The following is an 18,861-nucleotide window of genomic DNA, read 5'->3' on the forward strand; positions in this document are numbered from 1 at the left end:
TTTTATCAAATAAATATTGCGAACATTTTACATTAATTTAGGTTGTTAGGTAAATATGTACATTGTAAACGGGTGCTTCGGTATCAAAGAGTACAAAGCAAGGTCATAAAGTAAATATTAAATGACAAATATTGTGTTTTATGGTACATAATTACAATCCAACGCAGCCTTGTGCTAAACAATAGAGTTCCACATAATACAAATTGCTCAATCAGCAATCAATTGGGACAAATTTTCCTTAGTATAGTTAGGTCAGCGGTGTGGGAGCGAACGACAATAAAAAAAATTATTGCGAATAACAAACGGTAAATCCGTACTTTATACAGTTTACTCAATAATTTACCACGGTAACGTACGTGATCAGAACTGAACAGTTTGAGACTGCAAATTTTGCTAAAATAATTTTCAAATGCGATCACTTAAAATTTAATATTTCAAATGACGTTAATCAAATTTCATAACAACGCGGTTTAAACACGAAACAAAAACATTAAGTTCTGGACTGTTCAAATAACACACATATACAGAGTGTTGACTCACAACTGTCATGCTGTTCGAACTGAATGACCGGGATGTGACCCCATCATAAGCCGCTATATACACTCCCCTTATCTTTAATAAGAGGTCCGGAGAAATTCTTCGTCTTTTTCCTCCAGGATGTCAATTATTGTCCATTGGATGAGAATGTCCTCCTTGTTATTCGGCTTTTTGTAGCAGAAGTCAAAAGCAGTGGCGAACCTCCAAGACGTTGATAACTGCGTAGTTGTGCGGCTAGAACAGGGGTCGGCAACCTACGTCCCGCGGGTGTTATTCATCCGTCCCGCCGCCTGTTTGACAAACTAGACACGAGTCCATTACAAATACTTTTTGACTATTTTAACTACGTTAGCTAAGTGCGAAAAGTTTTCGCGCTTCACGTGAATGATCTTTCAACGTCCGGTTTGTTTACGTTTTGATGCTGTGTTTTCAACTAGATCAGCGCTTCTTTACCGTTGCGCAATGGAAGACTGCCAAGTGCCTCGCGGACAAACGGAAAACGTATTCAAAAATGCTGGACATACATTTTTTAACACTTTTTTTTGTTTTCGGCAATGTAATAAAAACTTGCAAGAATTTTAAAAGAAATGTCGGTATACCCCCCAGAAAAATCGCGCTCGCTTTGCTTGCCAGGTGTGCCTTGACTTAAAAAGGTTAACAAACACTGAGTTAATATCTTTAACGTTATCGTGTTCCTCTCAAATTATTTTTATTACACTTTTCTTTAGTAGTATGGATAACGACATGTAAACTTTAATCCAAACAAATACTTTTTTCGCGCTTTGCGCCAACACTCTGCCTCCTTAAATGTTATTACGATCCGAGGCCCGGCTGTTTCACAGTTGTTCTAACATAAAAATAACGCAGTTCTTAGTTATCATTTTTTGCGGCCCGGAGACAGCTTTCTGAGTTTTGTTTTGGCCCACGACTAGAAAAGGTTGCCGACCCCTGGGCTAGAAGAAGCTCGCTTCGCACAAAGCACGTTGGCGGTCAAAGAGCTGAAGCTGAACTGCTCATTAGCGTTTGGGAATTCTTCCGTTATCGAGCTGGTTCGTTGTTGCTGAACGATCTGTTAGAAAAAGACAAAAGCCGTTAGTCAAATATCTAGTAGAAAATATCTTTCTAGAATACCAAAATCAAGGAAATTTGGAAAAACAGTACTAAACTCTGGATCGAAAGCAAACTGAGCCTACATATTTAGAATCCCTAAACTGACAGACATTTAACCTTGGCGTAAAGGCTAAACTAAAAAGTTACATTATGCAAGCTTGGACACCAAATGGACATGCGACGGTATCTTAGCTGTCAGTAAGGTAAAAAGGCATCACGTGGCCTTTATAAATCTTCGGAATTTTTGCCCAGGATACTATCACTGATCAATTCCTAACTTAACAAAAAATATAAGGTATTTTGTTTTGTTTTTTCGACAAGTAATTACGAATAATTATTTTTGTTATGTATCTTGTTTCACCTTGGTTTTCTTGAAAAAATGCTTAACTCGAATCGAATCACAGCCAGGGTGCAGCTGACTAGATGACTTAACAGTCTTTCGCCGCCCCCTGGAAACTACGGACGCTTCTTTTATTTCAATATTGCGACTGGTGTATTTACCGTTGTTCCGAAATAAATTTCAATCCATCTATCTAAAAATGAGACGTAATTTAGCAACTGACAGGTCAGTTGTGGTGAAGGTAAGTTAGCTCAAACGCGTTTTTAAATCTGCATTGCACTGCCGATATAGAAAAATTCAATGAACTTTCATTCAACGGTAAAATACTCACAAGGGCGGTGTCTAGAAAGAACAAAAGGACGTTGTACCTAAAATTATAAACAAGAAAAAATCAAAACTGACAAGCATGTCGCTAACTAAAGTACAAATAAAGGTATAATTCAATTTGATTTATGTGTGGTCCATGCCTGTTTAAATGGTAATTAAAGATTAGGCGCTAAAAATACCCAAAAACGTATATAAAAACCTAGCAAAAGATTGAGAGTGAGAAGAAAGGAAGGTTAGGATAGTCAAAGGTCGTAAATAAGGTAAAGTGAAGTAATGAAAGCTTACTATATTATCATCAGGGAGTTTGATTGTCACAAATTTTATTACATTTTACGTTTTGTTTTATTCAAAACTACGTTATAGGTTGCATTATCCTGTTAAACACGCCAATTAAAAATATATATACAAACCCTAGCATTTATTGTCTGCTTCTATCGCAACAGATGCGAAAGGTTTCTTCGCAAGCAGTTAAATCGGGCGGAAGATTCCAAGCATCGAGAAACTCAGCAAATGATTGGCAGGAATTCCCGTCTAAGTGTGCGGCTTCGTCGAGTCCCGAGTCGGACCCTCTCTACAACCTGTATTTCCCCAATTTACGTTAACTAAAATAACGTTGATATTCAGCAATCCAAAATTGTGTCGTAAAATTCATTCTGCTTTTACATTTATTGTCTGCTTGAGATTTCTTACAGACAAAATTGTTTCGGGATGCTTTTTCTGTAATGATTACATTTTTTTCTGGACAACAACGGACATCTCAGATCATGGATATTGAGTTTAAGCAATTTCTCAACTCAAAACACAAAAAGGTGGAGGATATTTATTTCTACGAGGGTCTACAGATCGGACGGACGGTTACAAAGCTACGAGTAAGGATCCCAAGGAGATACGCGAATATGCGCTCAAGCAAATCGAAGGGAATACATACTAACTATATACATTAATTGAAGTTAACTTAAAACGAATAATTAGCTTTAGAAAATCAAAGAGCGAAACAAAGCGAGAAAACACGTAATTGAAAACAACTAATAACCATTGTAAATCCAGTGGTGGAAACCATCGCATTAAATTTTGTAACAAACGCGGTCAAACACAAAACAAAAACAAAAAATTTTGAACCATGTACCAAAGCGCGTGCAGCAGCATGAGGACAGTTTGAAAAATACACATAGGGAGGCGTGATGACGTCACAACCGGCAAGACCATTCGAATTAAATAACCGGGGTTTGACCTTAACACAATTCTGTTTCAATAATAATAAACATTGTTGATTATTTTTTTTAATTTGTTATACAAATTGCAGTATTTAATTCGAAAAACTGATTTACTTTTTAATTTTTAATTTAATAAAAAACTTTGTATCGCCTTCAGATCGGTAACTGCTGAGAATATTATGAACTGTACAAAATAAATTCAACTTCAATCCTTAATGCTATAGTTTTCAATTTTTTTAAATCATTTGGTCTTTCTAATTCATAAAATAATATTTTATTACTCCATTTTGTTATTTTTCCCCGAAAACATTTATCGCGTCGAGATTACCCACAATGCCCTTTCGCGCGTCTTGTACCACGTGAGGTCGCCAAGGAGAGGGTGTCACGTTGTTAAGTTAAAATTACGAAAGCGTGTTTTCGGCGAATAAAAACAATTAAAAACGCGACAATTTGCGGCGAATTTAATTAGAAAAGCGACTAAATGTTTGTCACATATTTTACGACGTATTTTGTTGCTGGAAGCATTTGTTTTAAGGCGGAAATTTAGAGTTATAAAAGGTGAAAGTTTTGCTTGTTTTCGTAAACATTTGGTGTTTCAAACTTTACCGCTTTTCGTAGTTTAATTCATATTTTCCTGAAAAGTTTATCATTTGTTGTTGTACAGCTGTTTAGATTTTATAATTCAGCCATATCAAACTTTTTCAAAGTACAATTTTAAATGACATTTGGTAAATCTACCTGAATCACAAAACTTTTTTGTTGCAGAGATCGACTTTCAGATTTTTCTATTTTTATCTTTGTAATTTTTCTGCTTTTGAACTGAACATGAATATGAACTTTGCACCGCCACAAGATGATGAAACATTTCCAAGGACTTTGTAAGTTTTTATTTTTTCATTAGAAATTTTGAACTAATATTTTGTTTTTTAAGTTTGATCTTTTAAAACTTGATGTGCAACAAAAATCATTTGTTTTTCTCCAGTTATTCATAAACATTCTTGGGCGCTCTTTTACTTATGTACGTAAAAAGTTATGCAAAAAACAAAACAAAATAATACCGCATGCCACAAGGCATATTGTTTGAGTTCGCGTTTGAATGAATTTTTCAAGTTGATTTTACATGAAATGCACGGCTATGACCGCGCCTGATTGGAAAACTGCGCGGGGGATTTTTCAACCTGGTATAAGTTCAAAATATTTTTGGGTTCTTTTTCAGTTATGCACATAGAATTTAACCAAAATAAGTCTTATACACATACCGCATGCCACAAGGCATATTGTTTGGGTTAGGGTGCGGGTTAGCGTTTGGGTGAGGGTGGGTCAAGTAATATTATGTTTATTTTTATTAATAACTTGACCCACCCTCACCCAAATGCTAACCCAAACAATATGCGTTGTGGTATGCGGCATTTGAAGAAAGTTTTTTTTTATTAATTTTCACGTACATAAGTAAAAGAGCTACCAATCTTGATTTTAAAGTTGAATTACTATTATGATGTATAAGTTCCAGATTGGAAACATTGAATTGTGCGCGGGGGAGACGATTTTGCGGCCTAAAATTATGCACCGTTAATAGCATTTACACCCAAATTTGTGCGGCTATAGTAACATTATTTGTAAAGTTTGCACTGCTGAAAACAGAGTACTATACTGAAATCCGTTAGCGCGACAAAAGTTTTGCGCGTCTGAAAATTTTTTAAATTGATTTTACATGAAATGCACGGCTATGACCACGCCTGATTGGAAAACTCCGCGGGGGATTTTTCAACCTGGTTTAAGTTCAATATATTTTTGGGTTCTCTTTCAGTTATTTACGTAGAATTTAACCAAAATAAGTCTTATACACATACCGCATGCCACAACGCACATTGTTTGAGTGAGGGTGGGTCAAGTGTATTAAGTAATAATAAGTATAATAACACTTGACCCACCCTCACTCAAATGCTAACCCGCACAGTGGCGTATCCAGAGAGGGGGAGTTTGGGGGTTCAGACACACCCCCCCCTTTTTCGTAAGTGACATTATTGTTCTTTGTTTGTTTTTGTCAGGGTTTAACTCGCTGTCCATAGCTGTGTGTTTTTTTAATGTAATTGTATCGCGCGTCTTAACCTAATGCGAAACCGAATTCAAACGCAAAACGCCGTCTATTTCAAATACTTTTTGACTATTTTAACTACGTAAATGCGAAAAAATTTCGCGCTTCGAAGTAGTTTTATATGTCGCGCTAATTGTGCTAGTCCAATAACACCCGGGAAAAGCAATCTTCGTTTAGTATTGCAGGTGGCGAGAGACGACGAGGCGTGCTTGTAATGTAGCGTAGTCTCGTACATTGATCTACCAAAATCAATCTCACATATTTCACGGTCTCGTTTTTCGTTTTTTTCAGGAGTGTGGATGACGCACGTTGCATTTGTTCGCTTTGCGTCTAAAAGTTCGCTTGTGCTGGATGTTAATTGGCTGTTTCTGATGATTTTTTTTCTTATTTATGACGTCATTACCATCGCTATTTTATAACGTCATATCCGTCAATATTTTATGACGTCAGACAAAAAAAAACGGGGAATTCCGGGATCCCCCCTTTTTGAATTTCTTGATACGCCCCTGAATCAGCACCCTAACCCAAATAATGTGCATTGTTGTAGTCGGTATTTTTTGTTTTGCTTTTTGCATAACTTTCTTCATGCAAAAGTGAAGGAGCGCCAATTTCTTTGTAATTATGGATATGTGTTTTATTGCATATTGTACTAATAGCTTGTTTGTTCAATATATTTTACTTCCTTTTAATGATTCCAAACATGAAATTTGCATTGCTTTGTTTTACAGTATCATTCTGTAAAACTTTGAATATCTCAATCTTACACCAATTGTACACTTAATATCAAATCTTACACCAATTGTATACTTCCTCTTTAGCCATGCAAATTTTACAAATTTTGGCAGAAACTTCATTACTGTCCTCAAATTTTAATCTGCAAAATGGTCTCATCGTGCAAAATCTATAGTGTTCCAGCCTGTGTCTAAATCTCACATTTTCGTCCAGGTGTTTATATTGCTAACATTATTTGTGTTAGGGTGAGCAATTTCAACTTTGACAACTTGTTTTGTTACTGTGAAGAAGCGCCAAACTCTTTCCAAATTTACCAATCATGCTTAATTGTTTAGCATTTTAATAACCATGCAGCGTTTCAGTTGCTTATGTATATGTTTTTTTTTTCAGATATGTCGGAAACTTGGATCTAAATGTTTCGGAATCCCTCATCACAGAATTGTTCGGAGTTATTGGGCCCGTTAAAAGTTGCAAAATGATTCAAGATGTATGAACGGTTTTTAGTCAGCAAATAATGTTTTATTACTGTCTGTATAAGTGGCTACCAGCATGTATATTATGGAAGGTGTTTATCTCTGGTTTGTTTAATACAGAGTTTCTTTTGTGCTCAGAACCAATCTCTTTAATCTACCCATATAAACTTCTGTAGTTGGCGACCGATTTTGGTTGCGACCCAAAAACACTGCATCAAAGTCGTAAAAAATTGTGTAAATTTGTTGGTATAATATTTGTAATGCCAACTTGGCCTCATTAATACAATTCTGTTATGTTTTGTGTTTGTCGCAGGCACACCGTTGCGATCCTACTGCTTCATTATAAATTACACCTTTGTTAGAATTAGCTAATTTTTAGTTTTATCAAGTAAATCTACAATTCTAAACTATTTAAATACAGCTGCCTAAAACAAGTTTTTGGATTGTTTAAACCAGATTAGGTGTTGATTTTTTTACTTATCCTGATGGGTTGTGCTTGCCAGGTAAATGTAAAATGTTTTGTGTTTGTCGCAGGCTCACGGTTGTGATCCTTACTGCTTCGTCGAGTTCAACGACCACGCTCATGCGTTGCGAGCACACGGAGCAATGAACCAAAGAAAAATTCTAGGAAAGGTGAAAAATAGAGTTGTTTTGAATGCCAAGTAGTTTTATGTATACGCAATTTACTTTATTTTTTGCAAGAATGGTCTTTGATGGCAAAACATTAGTTTTTTTAATAAAACACATCTGTTTTTTAATAAAAAGAGATATTTGTTGTTTACATAAAAAAATGTACAGTAACCAGTGTTGTTATGACTGAAGTTATTGTTTTTGAATAACTTGACTAAATTATTTTTGACTTAAGTCTTTCAAACAAAAGACTTGACTTGACTTGACTGTCTATTGAACAAGTTACTTTGGTTAAATTGAGTCGTTTTTATTAAGCATTTATTCATAAAAATAAGCTTTAATTGCCCATAAACAATTTACTTCCATATGTTGCGTTTCCTAGTTTTTAGTTGAATTGTTGGTCATGATTGGAATTTCAAACGAATTTCAGAAAGCCGACTCTTGTTTTTTTTTAATTTTGTAAATGATTTACATGCATTTTTATTCGATTTTGACTTAACGGGTAAATTTTGACCTTTTTTGACAAGTAAAAAAATAATTGTCCTAGTTATGACATGTGTTCCCGGATTTATGTGAGAGCAGAGTTCTGAAAGTGAATAAAAATTCTTTTCACTTAAAAGTTTAAAGAACAAACCGAGAAAATAATAAAAATTAGGGAACACTGAAAACAGCCATCCAATTTTGACATTCCTGAGCCACCAATAAGTCTTGTAGCAGAAGGGCAGCATGAGAACTACCTAGAAAATTGTCTACCAATTTTTACAGTGTAAAATTTATTTTTATGACAAGGACCTTGCACTAATGACTTAACTTGTGGTTATTTATGAAGACTAAACTTTTGGACTTTTATTTTGCAAATGACTTGTTAGCAACACTGATAGTAACCCTATTATTTTGTTGAACTGTTTTTTAACGATACATACTCTTATTTCAGGAGATTCGTGTTAATTGGGCGACAAGACCTGCCGGAAAAAGGGACACAAGTAGTAAGTATTCTAAAGCTTCTATCCTAACGACTAATTTTGGCTTAAAAAATGCAACAATATAGAAATTGTTGCCATGTGATAAGTCGTAATAATTGTAATGTGGTTCAGTTGTGTTACTTCCATTTTTTAAATAAAAAAATAATTTTTGTGAAATTATATAAAAAAAAAAATTAAAACTTATTTTTTAGTCATTATTTTTGTAAATAACTACAAAAATTATTACATATTGTAAATAACTATAAAATTGAACAAGTATTCATTTTTAACATTTAATTGCATCTTTCACATTTTCAAAGCCCCATAATGTTTTGCCTAACAAATGAACGAACATAACAGTTTCGCTTTTTATGTTTTAATGCATGTTAAGTGTATGTCTCCACAAAGTGTGAAAAGATTTTTTTCAAATCCGCCTTTTTTACACAGATACGGCAGGTACGGAATTTTAAACTGGACAAGTTTGTACCAACTTTTTACACTCTTTTACACATTCTATGATATTTTCTAACCACTAATTCATTCAATCACTTTGACTTTTAAAATTTGTGTGCTCGATCTAGGCTACGCTTGTAAACCTGTGCTTTTTTAGGTCACCATCACATTTTTTGCGGCGATTTAGCTCCGGAAACAACCTCAGAAGATTTGAAAATGTATTTCGGAAAGATTGCAGAAGTTTCGTAAGTTTTTCGTCTTTTATTTTTGTTCTGGAAATTTTTGTTGTAGGAATACACTACAAGTATTGTTTTGCTATTTATATTTTTCGCTTGCAAGTTAATTGAAGTTCTGATTCATGGAACGTCAGCTAAAATAATAAAGAAAATCTTTGTCGAACAGACAATAATTGATAAAATCACTGGCAACAACAACGGAATTGCTTTTTTGCAAAATGCATTTTGATAGGCATGGAATGTTTCTTTTATGCGATCCAAACTAAGTTTTTGTATTTGGTTTAATCTTAGATTTTTTGTCATGTTTTGAAACACAGCAACCACTAATAGTTACATTGAATTCCCTTACAGGTATCTTAAAAATAAAAGGATTTTATTAACATCATCACAAATTCTTAATTTTTTTTAATTTTTTGCTGATTTTTTTTATTTAGATAATTTTTTCTATTTCATTCCATTGACGCTGATCATTTATAACCTATTTATACCATGAACTGTTTGTAGAACTAACTTTGAGGGACTCTTATATAGAAAGTAGATACAAGAATCCAATATTTTCCCCTAAATCATATTGATGTGTGAATATGGCATTTTAAAAGTTTTTTTTATAGCAAATTTATGTTAAATACTGTAAAGTTTGAGACAGTCTTGGAATACTTGAATTACATTTTAGTCTAGGTTTTATAAAACCTGCAAACTTTTAACCACTGTTGATCTAATAAAACCTGTGTTTAACGCAAGCAATATATACTAATAGTTACATTATAATTGATGTAGAAGTGAACTGGATGTTATCTGTTGTTGTCTTTTAATCGCTTTTCACCACAAATTCAAAATTTTATGCTTTAACTTTTTTAACCATTTTTTTCTGTTTCGTTTCAGTGATGCTCGAGTTATGAGGGATCTGACGACAAATAAATCAAAAGGTTACGGATTTGTTTCTTTTGTTCACTACCAGGTAATTTCCCGTCGAAAGGAAGTCGATTATTAGCGCCAGCCCAGTTCTCTCAATGCTGCTGTTATCTAAATACAAGTTGCACTTCACCAAGTCTAATTTACTTACGAATAAATCATCCTTTGATAGTTTTGGATCGACCTGTATTTAATGTACCACTTTTTACTGTTTCCACTATCTTTAACACTGGAAAGTTACCATTTTAAGTTATTACATTTTCACGTTTCTGTTTCTTACAGTTAGATAAAAGTATTTCAAAAATATTTTTGGTATTTTAAAAAATATTTTATTTTTATGTTAGTTTTTCAATTTATAAATAAGAATAGCCCATACAGAAGTAGGTATCATTTTGAACTTTTTGAATAAATCTTTGTTCATTTTCAACATTTTTTAAAAACTTTTTTTATTAAAATCTTTTTTATGTTTATCACCAAAAAATTACTTTGAATTCCACAAGTGATATGTTTTTCAAGTAGTTTTTCACAAGTTCCAAGTGATTAAGGTTAAAAAATATGAAGTTTTTTTTTTCAAGTTTAATGCTTTTACGTTGTCCACTGGGAGCAATATATAGTTGAAAGTGAAGAAAGTCGTTGAACAAAAAAGTTACGAAAACTTGCGCCAGCCCGGATATACAGAAATGTATAGAAGGAGAAACTATAGCTAGCAATAAATAAAGGAAAAAGCCATTAGAAGAAATATTTTGAAAAATAGAACGGCTGAAGAAAAAAAGACATCAAGACACAATTTGACTAACTTTATTTATTTTGCAGGACGCTCAGGACATTGTTGAGAAGAAGAAGATGGTTCCTGAAGCCCTTCATGGTCGGCAGGTCAGGTGCAATTGGGCCGCAAGGAAGGGAGGCCAGACCGGTTCCAACTGTGAGTACTTGTCGTAAATTTCTATGTTGGAAGAAGCTGAAGAAATTGTTGCGCTTAATATGTGATAATGAAAATCACCTTGACCCTTGCAAGATAAATGTTGACCTTAATACCTGATCAGTAACAATTGCTAGCTATTCTAGAGTATTCTGCTTAATGCTAGCAAAGTTATAGTGAAAGCTTGGTCGTACCTCTCAAACTTTGTCGTAATATTACAAAACACAATAACACTGGTGTCATTCGTAATAAGAATATGCCCATCACGTATCGGCTCCGATATTATCGGGCAGGTACCAATACTACCACTTGACATCGGTATCGGCTCCGATCCGATATTATTGGACAAGTACCGATACTACCACTTGACATCGGTATCGGCTCCGATCAGATATTATCGGGCAGGTACCAATACTACCACTTGACATCGGTATCGGCTCCGATCAGATATTATCGGACGAGTACCGATACTACCACTTGACATCGGTATCGGCTCCGATCAGATATTATCGGGCAGGTACCAATACTACCACTTGACATCGGTATCGGCTCCGATCCGATATTATCGGACGAGTACCGATACTACCACTTGACATCGAATATTGGCTCCGATCAGATATTATCGGGCAGGTACCAATACTACCACTTGACATCGGTATCGGCTCCGATCAGATATTATCGGGCAGGTACCAATACTACCACTTGACATCGGTATCGGCTCCGATCCGATATTATCGGACGAGTACCGATACTACCACTTGACATCGAATATTGGCTCCGATCAGATATTATCGGGCAGGTACCAATACTACCACTTGACATCGGTATCGGCTCCGATCAGATATTATTGGACAAGTACCGATACTACCACTTGACATCGTGTATCGGCTCCGATCCGATATTATCGGACGAGTACCAATACTACCACTTGACATCGGTATCGGCTCCGATCCGATATTATTGGACAAGTACCGATACTACCACTTGACATCGTGTATCGGCTCCGATCCGATATTATCGGACGAGTACCAATACTACCACTTGACATCGGTATCGGCTCCGATCCGATATTATTGGACAAGTACCGATACTACCACTTGGCATCGGTATCGGCTCCGATCCGATATTATTGGATGAGTACCGATACTCCCACTTGGCATCGAGTATCGGCTCCGATCCGATATTATCGGGCGAGTATGGATTTGCCACTTGGCATCGGTATCGGCCATGATCCGATATCATTAATCATCCGTACTCACTATCTCAGTAAATGTTGCTTGTTTCAGTCGCCAAGCTGGATTACCAGACAGTAGTGAGCCAATCGAGCCAGACAAACTGCACGGTCTACTTGGGGGGTTGCATGTCCGGCCTAACCGACCAACTCATGAGGGAAACCTTTGCTGGATTCGGCAACATTTTGGAAATAAGGGTCTTCCCAGATAAAGGATACGCATTTATAAGGTAAGACTGTATACAATTGCCAAAAAGATGATAATAAAAGCCTGCAACTCTTTCGGCCGTTTATACAAAGTTTGTTTTAAAAATTTGCACAGTGTATTGTTGTTCAAAATGTTTTATCTATTTTTTTCTATAAGGTTTTTCTTTTAGATGTTTTTATTTTCCTAATTTTTTTTTTTTTAAGGTTTGCGCTATGTATTTTGTTCATGTTTTTTTTTTTTGTATCAAGGTTTTGGTGACTAAGGATGTTCAAAGTAGAGTGTTATGTCCTTGAAAAATACTAAAAAAATTTTATAAAAAAAAAAAAAATTAAATTAAATATTTTTTAACGACCCATTCCACAAAAATAAAAAAAACTTTTTACACATATACAATCCCATTTCTTTTTGAAATGTTGATTGTGTAGGTTTATAACGCAGTACATTTGGCAGCCTGGATTAATATTGATGTGCCATTTTAAAAGTTAAGGAGGTGTGAAGCACATTGCTTAGTGAGGAAAAACCATTGTTAGTAGGCATGTAGATTGTTTATTAAGTACTCAATTTCGATCATAGAATTTTGTGTGTTTGCTGTTTTCCTTTGATTCTGCAGTTATATACTCCTATATTGAGCTAAAAAAGCAATCGCGATAGACACTATTTTTGCTAAACAGACAGGTATGACATTAGGCACCAGGCCACGCTTCTTTACCTAAGCCTAAGGCTTAAACTATATTTTTGACTGTTTTAATTACGTAAGAAGCGCAAACTTCGGCCTTGTTTTGATATGATTGTGTCTCTATTTTTTTTAAATTGGTAGAGCCCATAGGCACTATGCATACTATGGGATGCACTGTGACTGTGAGACTCTAACCTCGGCAAACAATTTCATTAAATTGCATTATAAAAGTTGTTATTTCGAGCAATTTACATTAAAATTTCTCCCAATTAATCAAAAGAATTTTTTTTGCACTTTTCAATCTGGTTTGAGCTTCCTGGTTGCACACAAGCTCACCACAAAACAGCTTGTCCCATGTAACATGGTTACAGTAAGAAAAGCGATTTTATCAGTTTGCGATCTTATGACTGACTTGTGCACCCCCAGGTTGTATTTTTTTAGCAATTTATCAGTTTGCGATCTTATGACTGAAGAAAACCTTTGCTCCATTATATCAAAAAACTTATTTTATAGAAGTTTATTTGTCAGTTGCTATTTGCCTTAATTTAAACTTGTTTTTCTGTATATTAGGCAAAGACTGTGCTTATTTGAATATTGACTGATCAATTCCAGAAGCATGTTTGCGGTTTAAATTTGTGTCACAACAAGTGTATTAAGGTTTATGTCTGCAATATACTGGGTTGCTTTGAGCTGGAATTGTAGCAAACATTACATGCTGTTTGTCCCTCTACATTAATTTTTTAGTATTCTTCTAATGTCTTTTGGCCCAGACACCATTTTAAACAAAATTTAAAACAATAGTAATTTTCCCGACGGGATTTAACCAGTGTTATGCCGTTTCAAACCCATATATTATTTTATGTTTTTGGGATGTCTTGGTCAATTTTGTTTGCTATTTGCCGGTTCGACTAAGATCTCATTACCTCGGTAAAACCAACGTCAAAATAATTTTAACTATTATAGATTTAGATTCAATTTGTTTTTGTGGATGTTTACAAACATTGAAAAACAAAATAACATAAAGAATAACACAAGAACAGCGAAAGGACTGTTCATTGTACTGGAATTTAGTAAACATTTCGATGTTGGTTAAAGCATCTTTTTCAACTACGAACATGTATTTGTTCAGGTTTGACAACCACAACGACGCAGCTCAAGCGATAACGTCCAAGCACGGCTCGAGTTTGGAGGGCTACACCATAAAGTGCTCATGGGGCAAGGAGGGGGCGGCTATGGGCGGCCCCGTTACAAATATGGGGGCGGGATATACTAACGGGGTAAGTTCTAACCCCACAACGAATGGGGTGAGTAGAAGGTATCTTTTGCTTTTCAAGTTTGTTTCTTCTAGGAGCTAAATGTGAGAAATGTTAAAGGCTGGTATTTCTTTCTTTTAAACTTGTATGTTGTAATTTTTTTTAGTTTAATCAAATTTATTATCAAAGTTTAAAACCTTACTTTTCTATATTTGAAACCATATAAATTTAAGTTTATTTTTGTGTGATCAATTTTTTTTTAATTTTATTAGATTATTACTTCCCGAGGTCTGAAGTTCGAATTCCAGCAAAGCCACAAAGTTTTTGAATCTAGTTTCTTAATTGATTTACTTGTTAAAAAACGTTTTTTTCAAAGTTTTTGAATAAATTTTGAAAATTTATGTCCAGATTAGGTTTTATGTTTAGAAATTGTGTTTAATAAAAACTAATGTTCATGAATTATGATTATGTTGATAATGCAATCATTGCTAGCATCGGTAATGGTCTTTGTGATCAAACACAGCCATTTTTACTGTGCAAGCTTAATTCATAAAATAGCGTGTTAAAAACTCAATGTAATAAAACATTTCATTTAATGCTAAAGCGAAACAACCTGGAAGACAGTACTTTGGAACCCTCCGCTAACCGGTGTTTTGCCTTTTTTGATGAATTTACCTTTCTAGGTCGCTGGATCGTAAACCACGGCTGAAACTCCTACATAGGACCCCTAACAATCAGCAATGTGACACGTGTTTGTTTCCAGAGATTAAGTTGTTTTATTGGCAGATGTCGCAACCGTCGATGGACAACATGTCGGGGATGCCGGCCATGAACCAGTGGTCGCCCGGCAACAACGATATGTGGGGGTGCCAGAACCAACAGCAGTACAGCCAGTGGACTCAGTGGAGGTATTTGTCAGTCTTATAAACAACCCATTGTGAAATAACCAGTTAAGTATTTAAAAGCAATGAAAATTCATTTGTGAAAAATATTATAAAAAATATTTTTTTGGCAAATTTGGCAATAAATATTGTGAACAATAATTCAACTAAAAGTAACAAAAAACATCATCTAGCAAATAAACTGTTTATTTGGTGAAAAACTTAAATAAATAGCTCAATTAATAATAAAATCTTATTTTTTTTAGTTTAATATTTTGTTCTATTTTTATAAAACTGTTTTTCATAAAAACAATTGTAATATTTTTTCTGTTTTCCCTAAGGGGTCAAAACCAGCCCCAACAGCAGCAGAACCCCTGGAACACTTGGACGCCCAACCAGATGGGGGGTTCCAACAACCCCTGGGGGGCGCCAAGTGCCACCAACACTTGGGGGGGAAACTCGACCAACCAGAACATGAACCAGCAGCAGCAGCAGCAGGGCCAGGGGGGTAACCCGTGGAGCAACTGGCCGACCATGGGCCAGCAGCCGGCCGGCGGGGACGCCTGGGGCAACTCGAACACCCAGGGGAATACCCAGAACGACCAGATGTGGTCAAACTCGTCGTGGTAAGCCGAATTTCATTTTTTTTTTATGGAATCTCAAATCTGAAAACAACAGTTTTTTGTGTGAAATTTGCCTTATTTTTCATTTTACTTACTATTTCCAGGAACAGCCAAGTGAGCCCTCAGCAGCAACAAGCCCAACAACAGCATCAAAACGGGGCAAACCCCATGTTATCGGGGTCCGGCGACCCGGGAAGCCAGCAGCAGCAGCAAAACAACTCGCAATCGACCAACGGCTTCGGCCTCTAATCGCAAGCTTTTTCTTACTTTATTAACAACCGTTAGTGGTCAACTTTTTGCAGCTTTTTTTTAATGTATCTTGTAAAATCGGATAATTTTTGTAGAGTGTTTCATTTGTTCATATTTCCAATATTACAATTTTGAAAGTATTTTCAGCAAAATAATCTGCTGCGATTTAAATTGGCTTGAAAATGACAAACAAAGGTTTTCCTGATTCCGTTTTTATTTCTCCCCACCGGTTTGCCGTTGTATTTTGCGCAGTTAGTACTTACAGTAACGATTTAGTAGTTTTAATTCGAGCAAGAAGGTGCTAACACTTCACCAGAAGGACCCTTGTAAATAATCATGTACCACCGAGTAATAACATCTAAAACACACTTTTTCGGTTGCAACACGCTTGTGCTATTGATATTCAATTATTGCCAACATAACAGACTTTTTCGGTAACTTATTAAATATTGCTGTACAGCAGGGGTTCCTAAACTTTCTTTTTAACGCTGGCCCCTCAAAAAACTAGTCTACATACCCCAAGGGGACCACGGACCCCAGTTTAAGAACCCCTGCTGTATACTGGCTTCAACTAAAATGGAATCTTTGAAATCCGGGCTTCATTTTGCGATAATGGATATATTTTGAACGCAACAGTTTATATGCTTTAAACACAATCAAATTACTTTGAATATGTCTTGAAATTTTTCACTTCAAAGGAAAGAAAGAGTTTGATTATTCGAGAAATATTGTGCTTAATATTTGTTACAAGGATTTACTGCCACGCCCAAGTTAAATTTCTTGCGCTGCTACAGCTTTCTTATATTTTGGTTTTTAAACTTTGTTATTTGTTATCTTTTTCAAATTTTTCTCAAGTTCATTTTTACTAGCGTTCTATCTTTGACGATTTCGACTCAAACGAGTGAAACTGAACATTTGCGAACAACAAGTTGTTATTTTTTTGCTTTTATCTTATCATACTTCAAAAGGCCAAGTAGTAATTATTTATTCTTTTACAAACTCACACTGTACATTACCTTACAGCTTTGGTTTTTTTTTTCATTTGTTTCTTTTTCCCGGCTTATTGTCACCACGCAATATTTCTTGTCTTTTCATTCTAAATTTGTTAATTTTTTTATTTGGTTGTTAATTTTTTTATTCGCACACTGATTGAGGAAACGGCTATAGTCTGCTGCATTTTGTTTTTGGCGCTCTTTTTTCTTTCAACTTTAATTGCACACCGTGCCTTTTGTTGCTAAGCAATCGGGAAAGAAAGCACGACGTAATTTTCAAATTAATCGAAAAGTATTTTCTCCATTTTTGTCACAAACGCCACATACTGCCATCCATCCACATATCTGTAACTGCTACTTTGGCCGAAGGTAATTAGAATAAAAAAAAATATATTTGCTTTTAAATTTGACAGTTTTTTTCTGAATTTACTTGTTTCAATTAATTTTTAATAAAGTATAAATAAGAGATATAAAAAACGTTTCAGTTTTTCTCGAATGACTCTTTGCATGTATTTTCATTTTTTTTATTTTACCAAAATATTGAGAAACTGTTTTCCGAGAATGTATATTGGTTGAAAAACGTTTTTTTTTTCATAAAAACTGTATCATATTCACACAATTTTGAGCTCAGCAAGCAACATTTTCGGGCGGACAGAAAAGTATGAACTGTATGTAAATAGGAACATGTACAGAAAAGCACAACATCACTATACCAAAGTAAAAGTAAATTAGCCGAGTTGTTTAGTTTGTTTGTTTTGTTTTGTTCTTACTTTTTCATTAGTACCATTTGTTCTTTAAGGGATAAAAAGCTCTTTGCCGAGTTGATCCTGTTTTGTTTCTTTTTCAAAAACACTTGGTTTCCAGTCTTTTGATTGTTTGTTTGAATAAAAACAAGGTTTGGTGAAAAGCGTGCGTTTTTCAGCAGAAAGAAGTAAAAAAACAAAGTTGAACTGTGATTTATTGCAACGTTAACACCTCATATTACGTACCTAATAGTGTTCATTTAAATCAGTGGTTCTCAACCCATGGGCCGTTTGTTTTGGTTGTAAGTAAATTTTAGAAAATTGGCCAAGCTGTTCGAGCATATGACTAATAATATTAATTAAATTTAAACTTATGTTAATTATGTTTGATCGCCCACAAAAAGTTGAGTGAAGAGAATGAAGTCGCTTAAGATTCGCTGCTATTCTTACACTCACTGTGTAGGCCTAGGCGGCTTGTTTAAACAGTTGAGAAACATTGACGTAAATCGTTCCCAACTCTTTTAATAGTCACGAAATTTTATAATTTATAAAGTGTAAAGACACTTCATTTTCGTAAGACCCCTGTCATCCAATAATTTTGCCTTTAAAAAAAATACAAATAGAAAGGGCGATAAATGTGTTTACAAAATGTGGCAAAATATGCAAATTAATAATTGAACATGACTTAAATTTACAAATTTATTTAGTTGGTTTGTGAGAGACAGTCTGTGGGAATCTAGCAGAAGGGAACCAACCTTTATGTCTCGAAGTAGTTTTTTGTATTTGCACTTCATGTAGACGTTCCGTTTGGGGCGGTGTTGGTTGGTCTTTTCCTCTCTTTTTTTCTCTTCTTATCTCTCTTTTCTACTTTTTTCGCTCTTCCTCTCTCTCTCTCTCTTCGCTCCCTTCTTCTCTTGTTTCTCTTTAGTCTTTTTCTCTCTCTTCTCGTTCTCTTGATTCCGTCTCTTTCTCTTCCTTTTATTCTCTCTTACTTTTTATATAATTTTTTTCTTCTCTTCTCTCTCTTTCCCTTTGTCTCTCTTATTCTCTTTCTCTCTTTTCTTT

The 18,861-nt window shown here is 35.0% G+C and overlaps 1 protein-coding gene across 3 annotated transcripts; it reads left to right on the forward strand.

Annotated features, from left to right (window-relative positions):
- Positions 1 to 4,297: 4,297 nt before the first annotated feature.
- LOC146141422 (cytotoxic granule associated RNA binding protein TIA1-like) lies at positions 4,298 to 17,950 on the forward strand. Of its 3 annotated transcripts, XM_083389444.1 has the most exons (13): positions 4,298 to 4,406; positions 6,746 to 6,842; positions 6,904 to 6,906; positions 7,363 to 7,461; positions 8,393 to 8,444; positions 9,013 to 9,118; positions 9,992 to 10,067; positions 10,835 to 10,943; positions 12,227 to 12,401; positions 14,185 to 14,332; positions 15,095 to 15,216; positions 15,531 to 15,815; positions 15,917 to 17,950. In XM_083389444.1, the coding sequence occupies exons 1-13, from the start codon at positions 4,354 to 4,356 to the stop codon at positions 16,059 to 16,061; spliced, it is 1,470 nt and encodes a 489-aa protein (XP_083245570.1). In that variant the 5' UTR covers positions 4,298 to 4,353; the 3' UTR covers positions 16,062 to 17,950. The 3 variants fall into 3 exon arrangements, with proteins under 3 accessions (XP_083245570.1, XP_083245568.1, XP_083245569.1); XM_083389442.1 differs by lacking the exon at positions 6,904 to 6,906 and having other exon boundaries at positions 9,031 to 9,118; XM_083389443.1 differs by lacking the exons at positions 4,298 to 4,406; positions 6,746 to 6,842; positions 6,904 to 6,906 and having other exon boundaries at positions 9,031 to 9,118.
- The last annotated feature ends 911 nt before the right edge of the window (positions 17,951 to 18,861 follow it).

This window comes from Ascidiella aspersa, chromosome 5 (assembly GCF_963924565.1).
Source record: "Ascidiella aspersa chromosome 5, kaAscAspe10.2, whole genome shotgun sequence".
Taxonomy (NCBI): Eukaryota; Metazoa; Chordata; class Ascidiacea; order Phlebobranchia; family Ascidiidae; genus Ascidiella; species Ascidiella aspersa.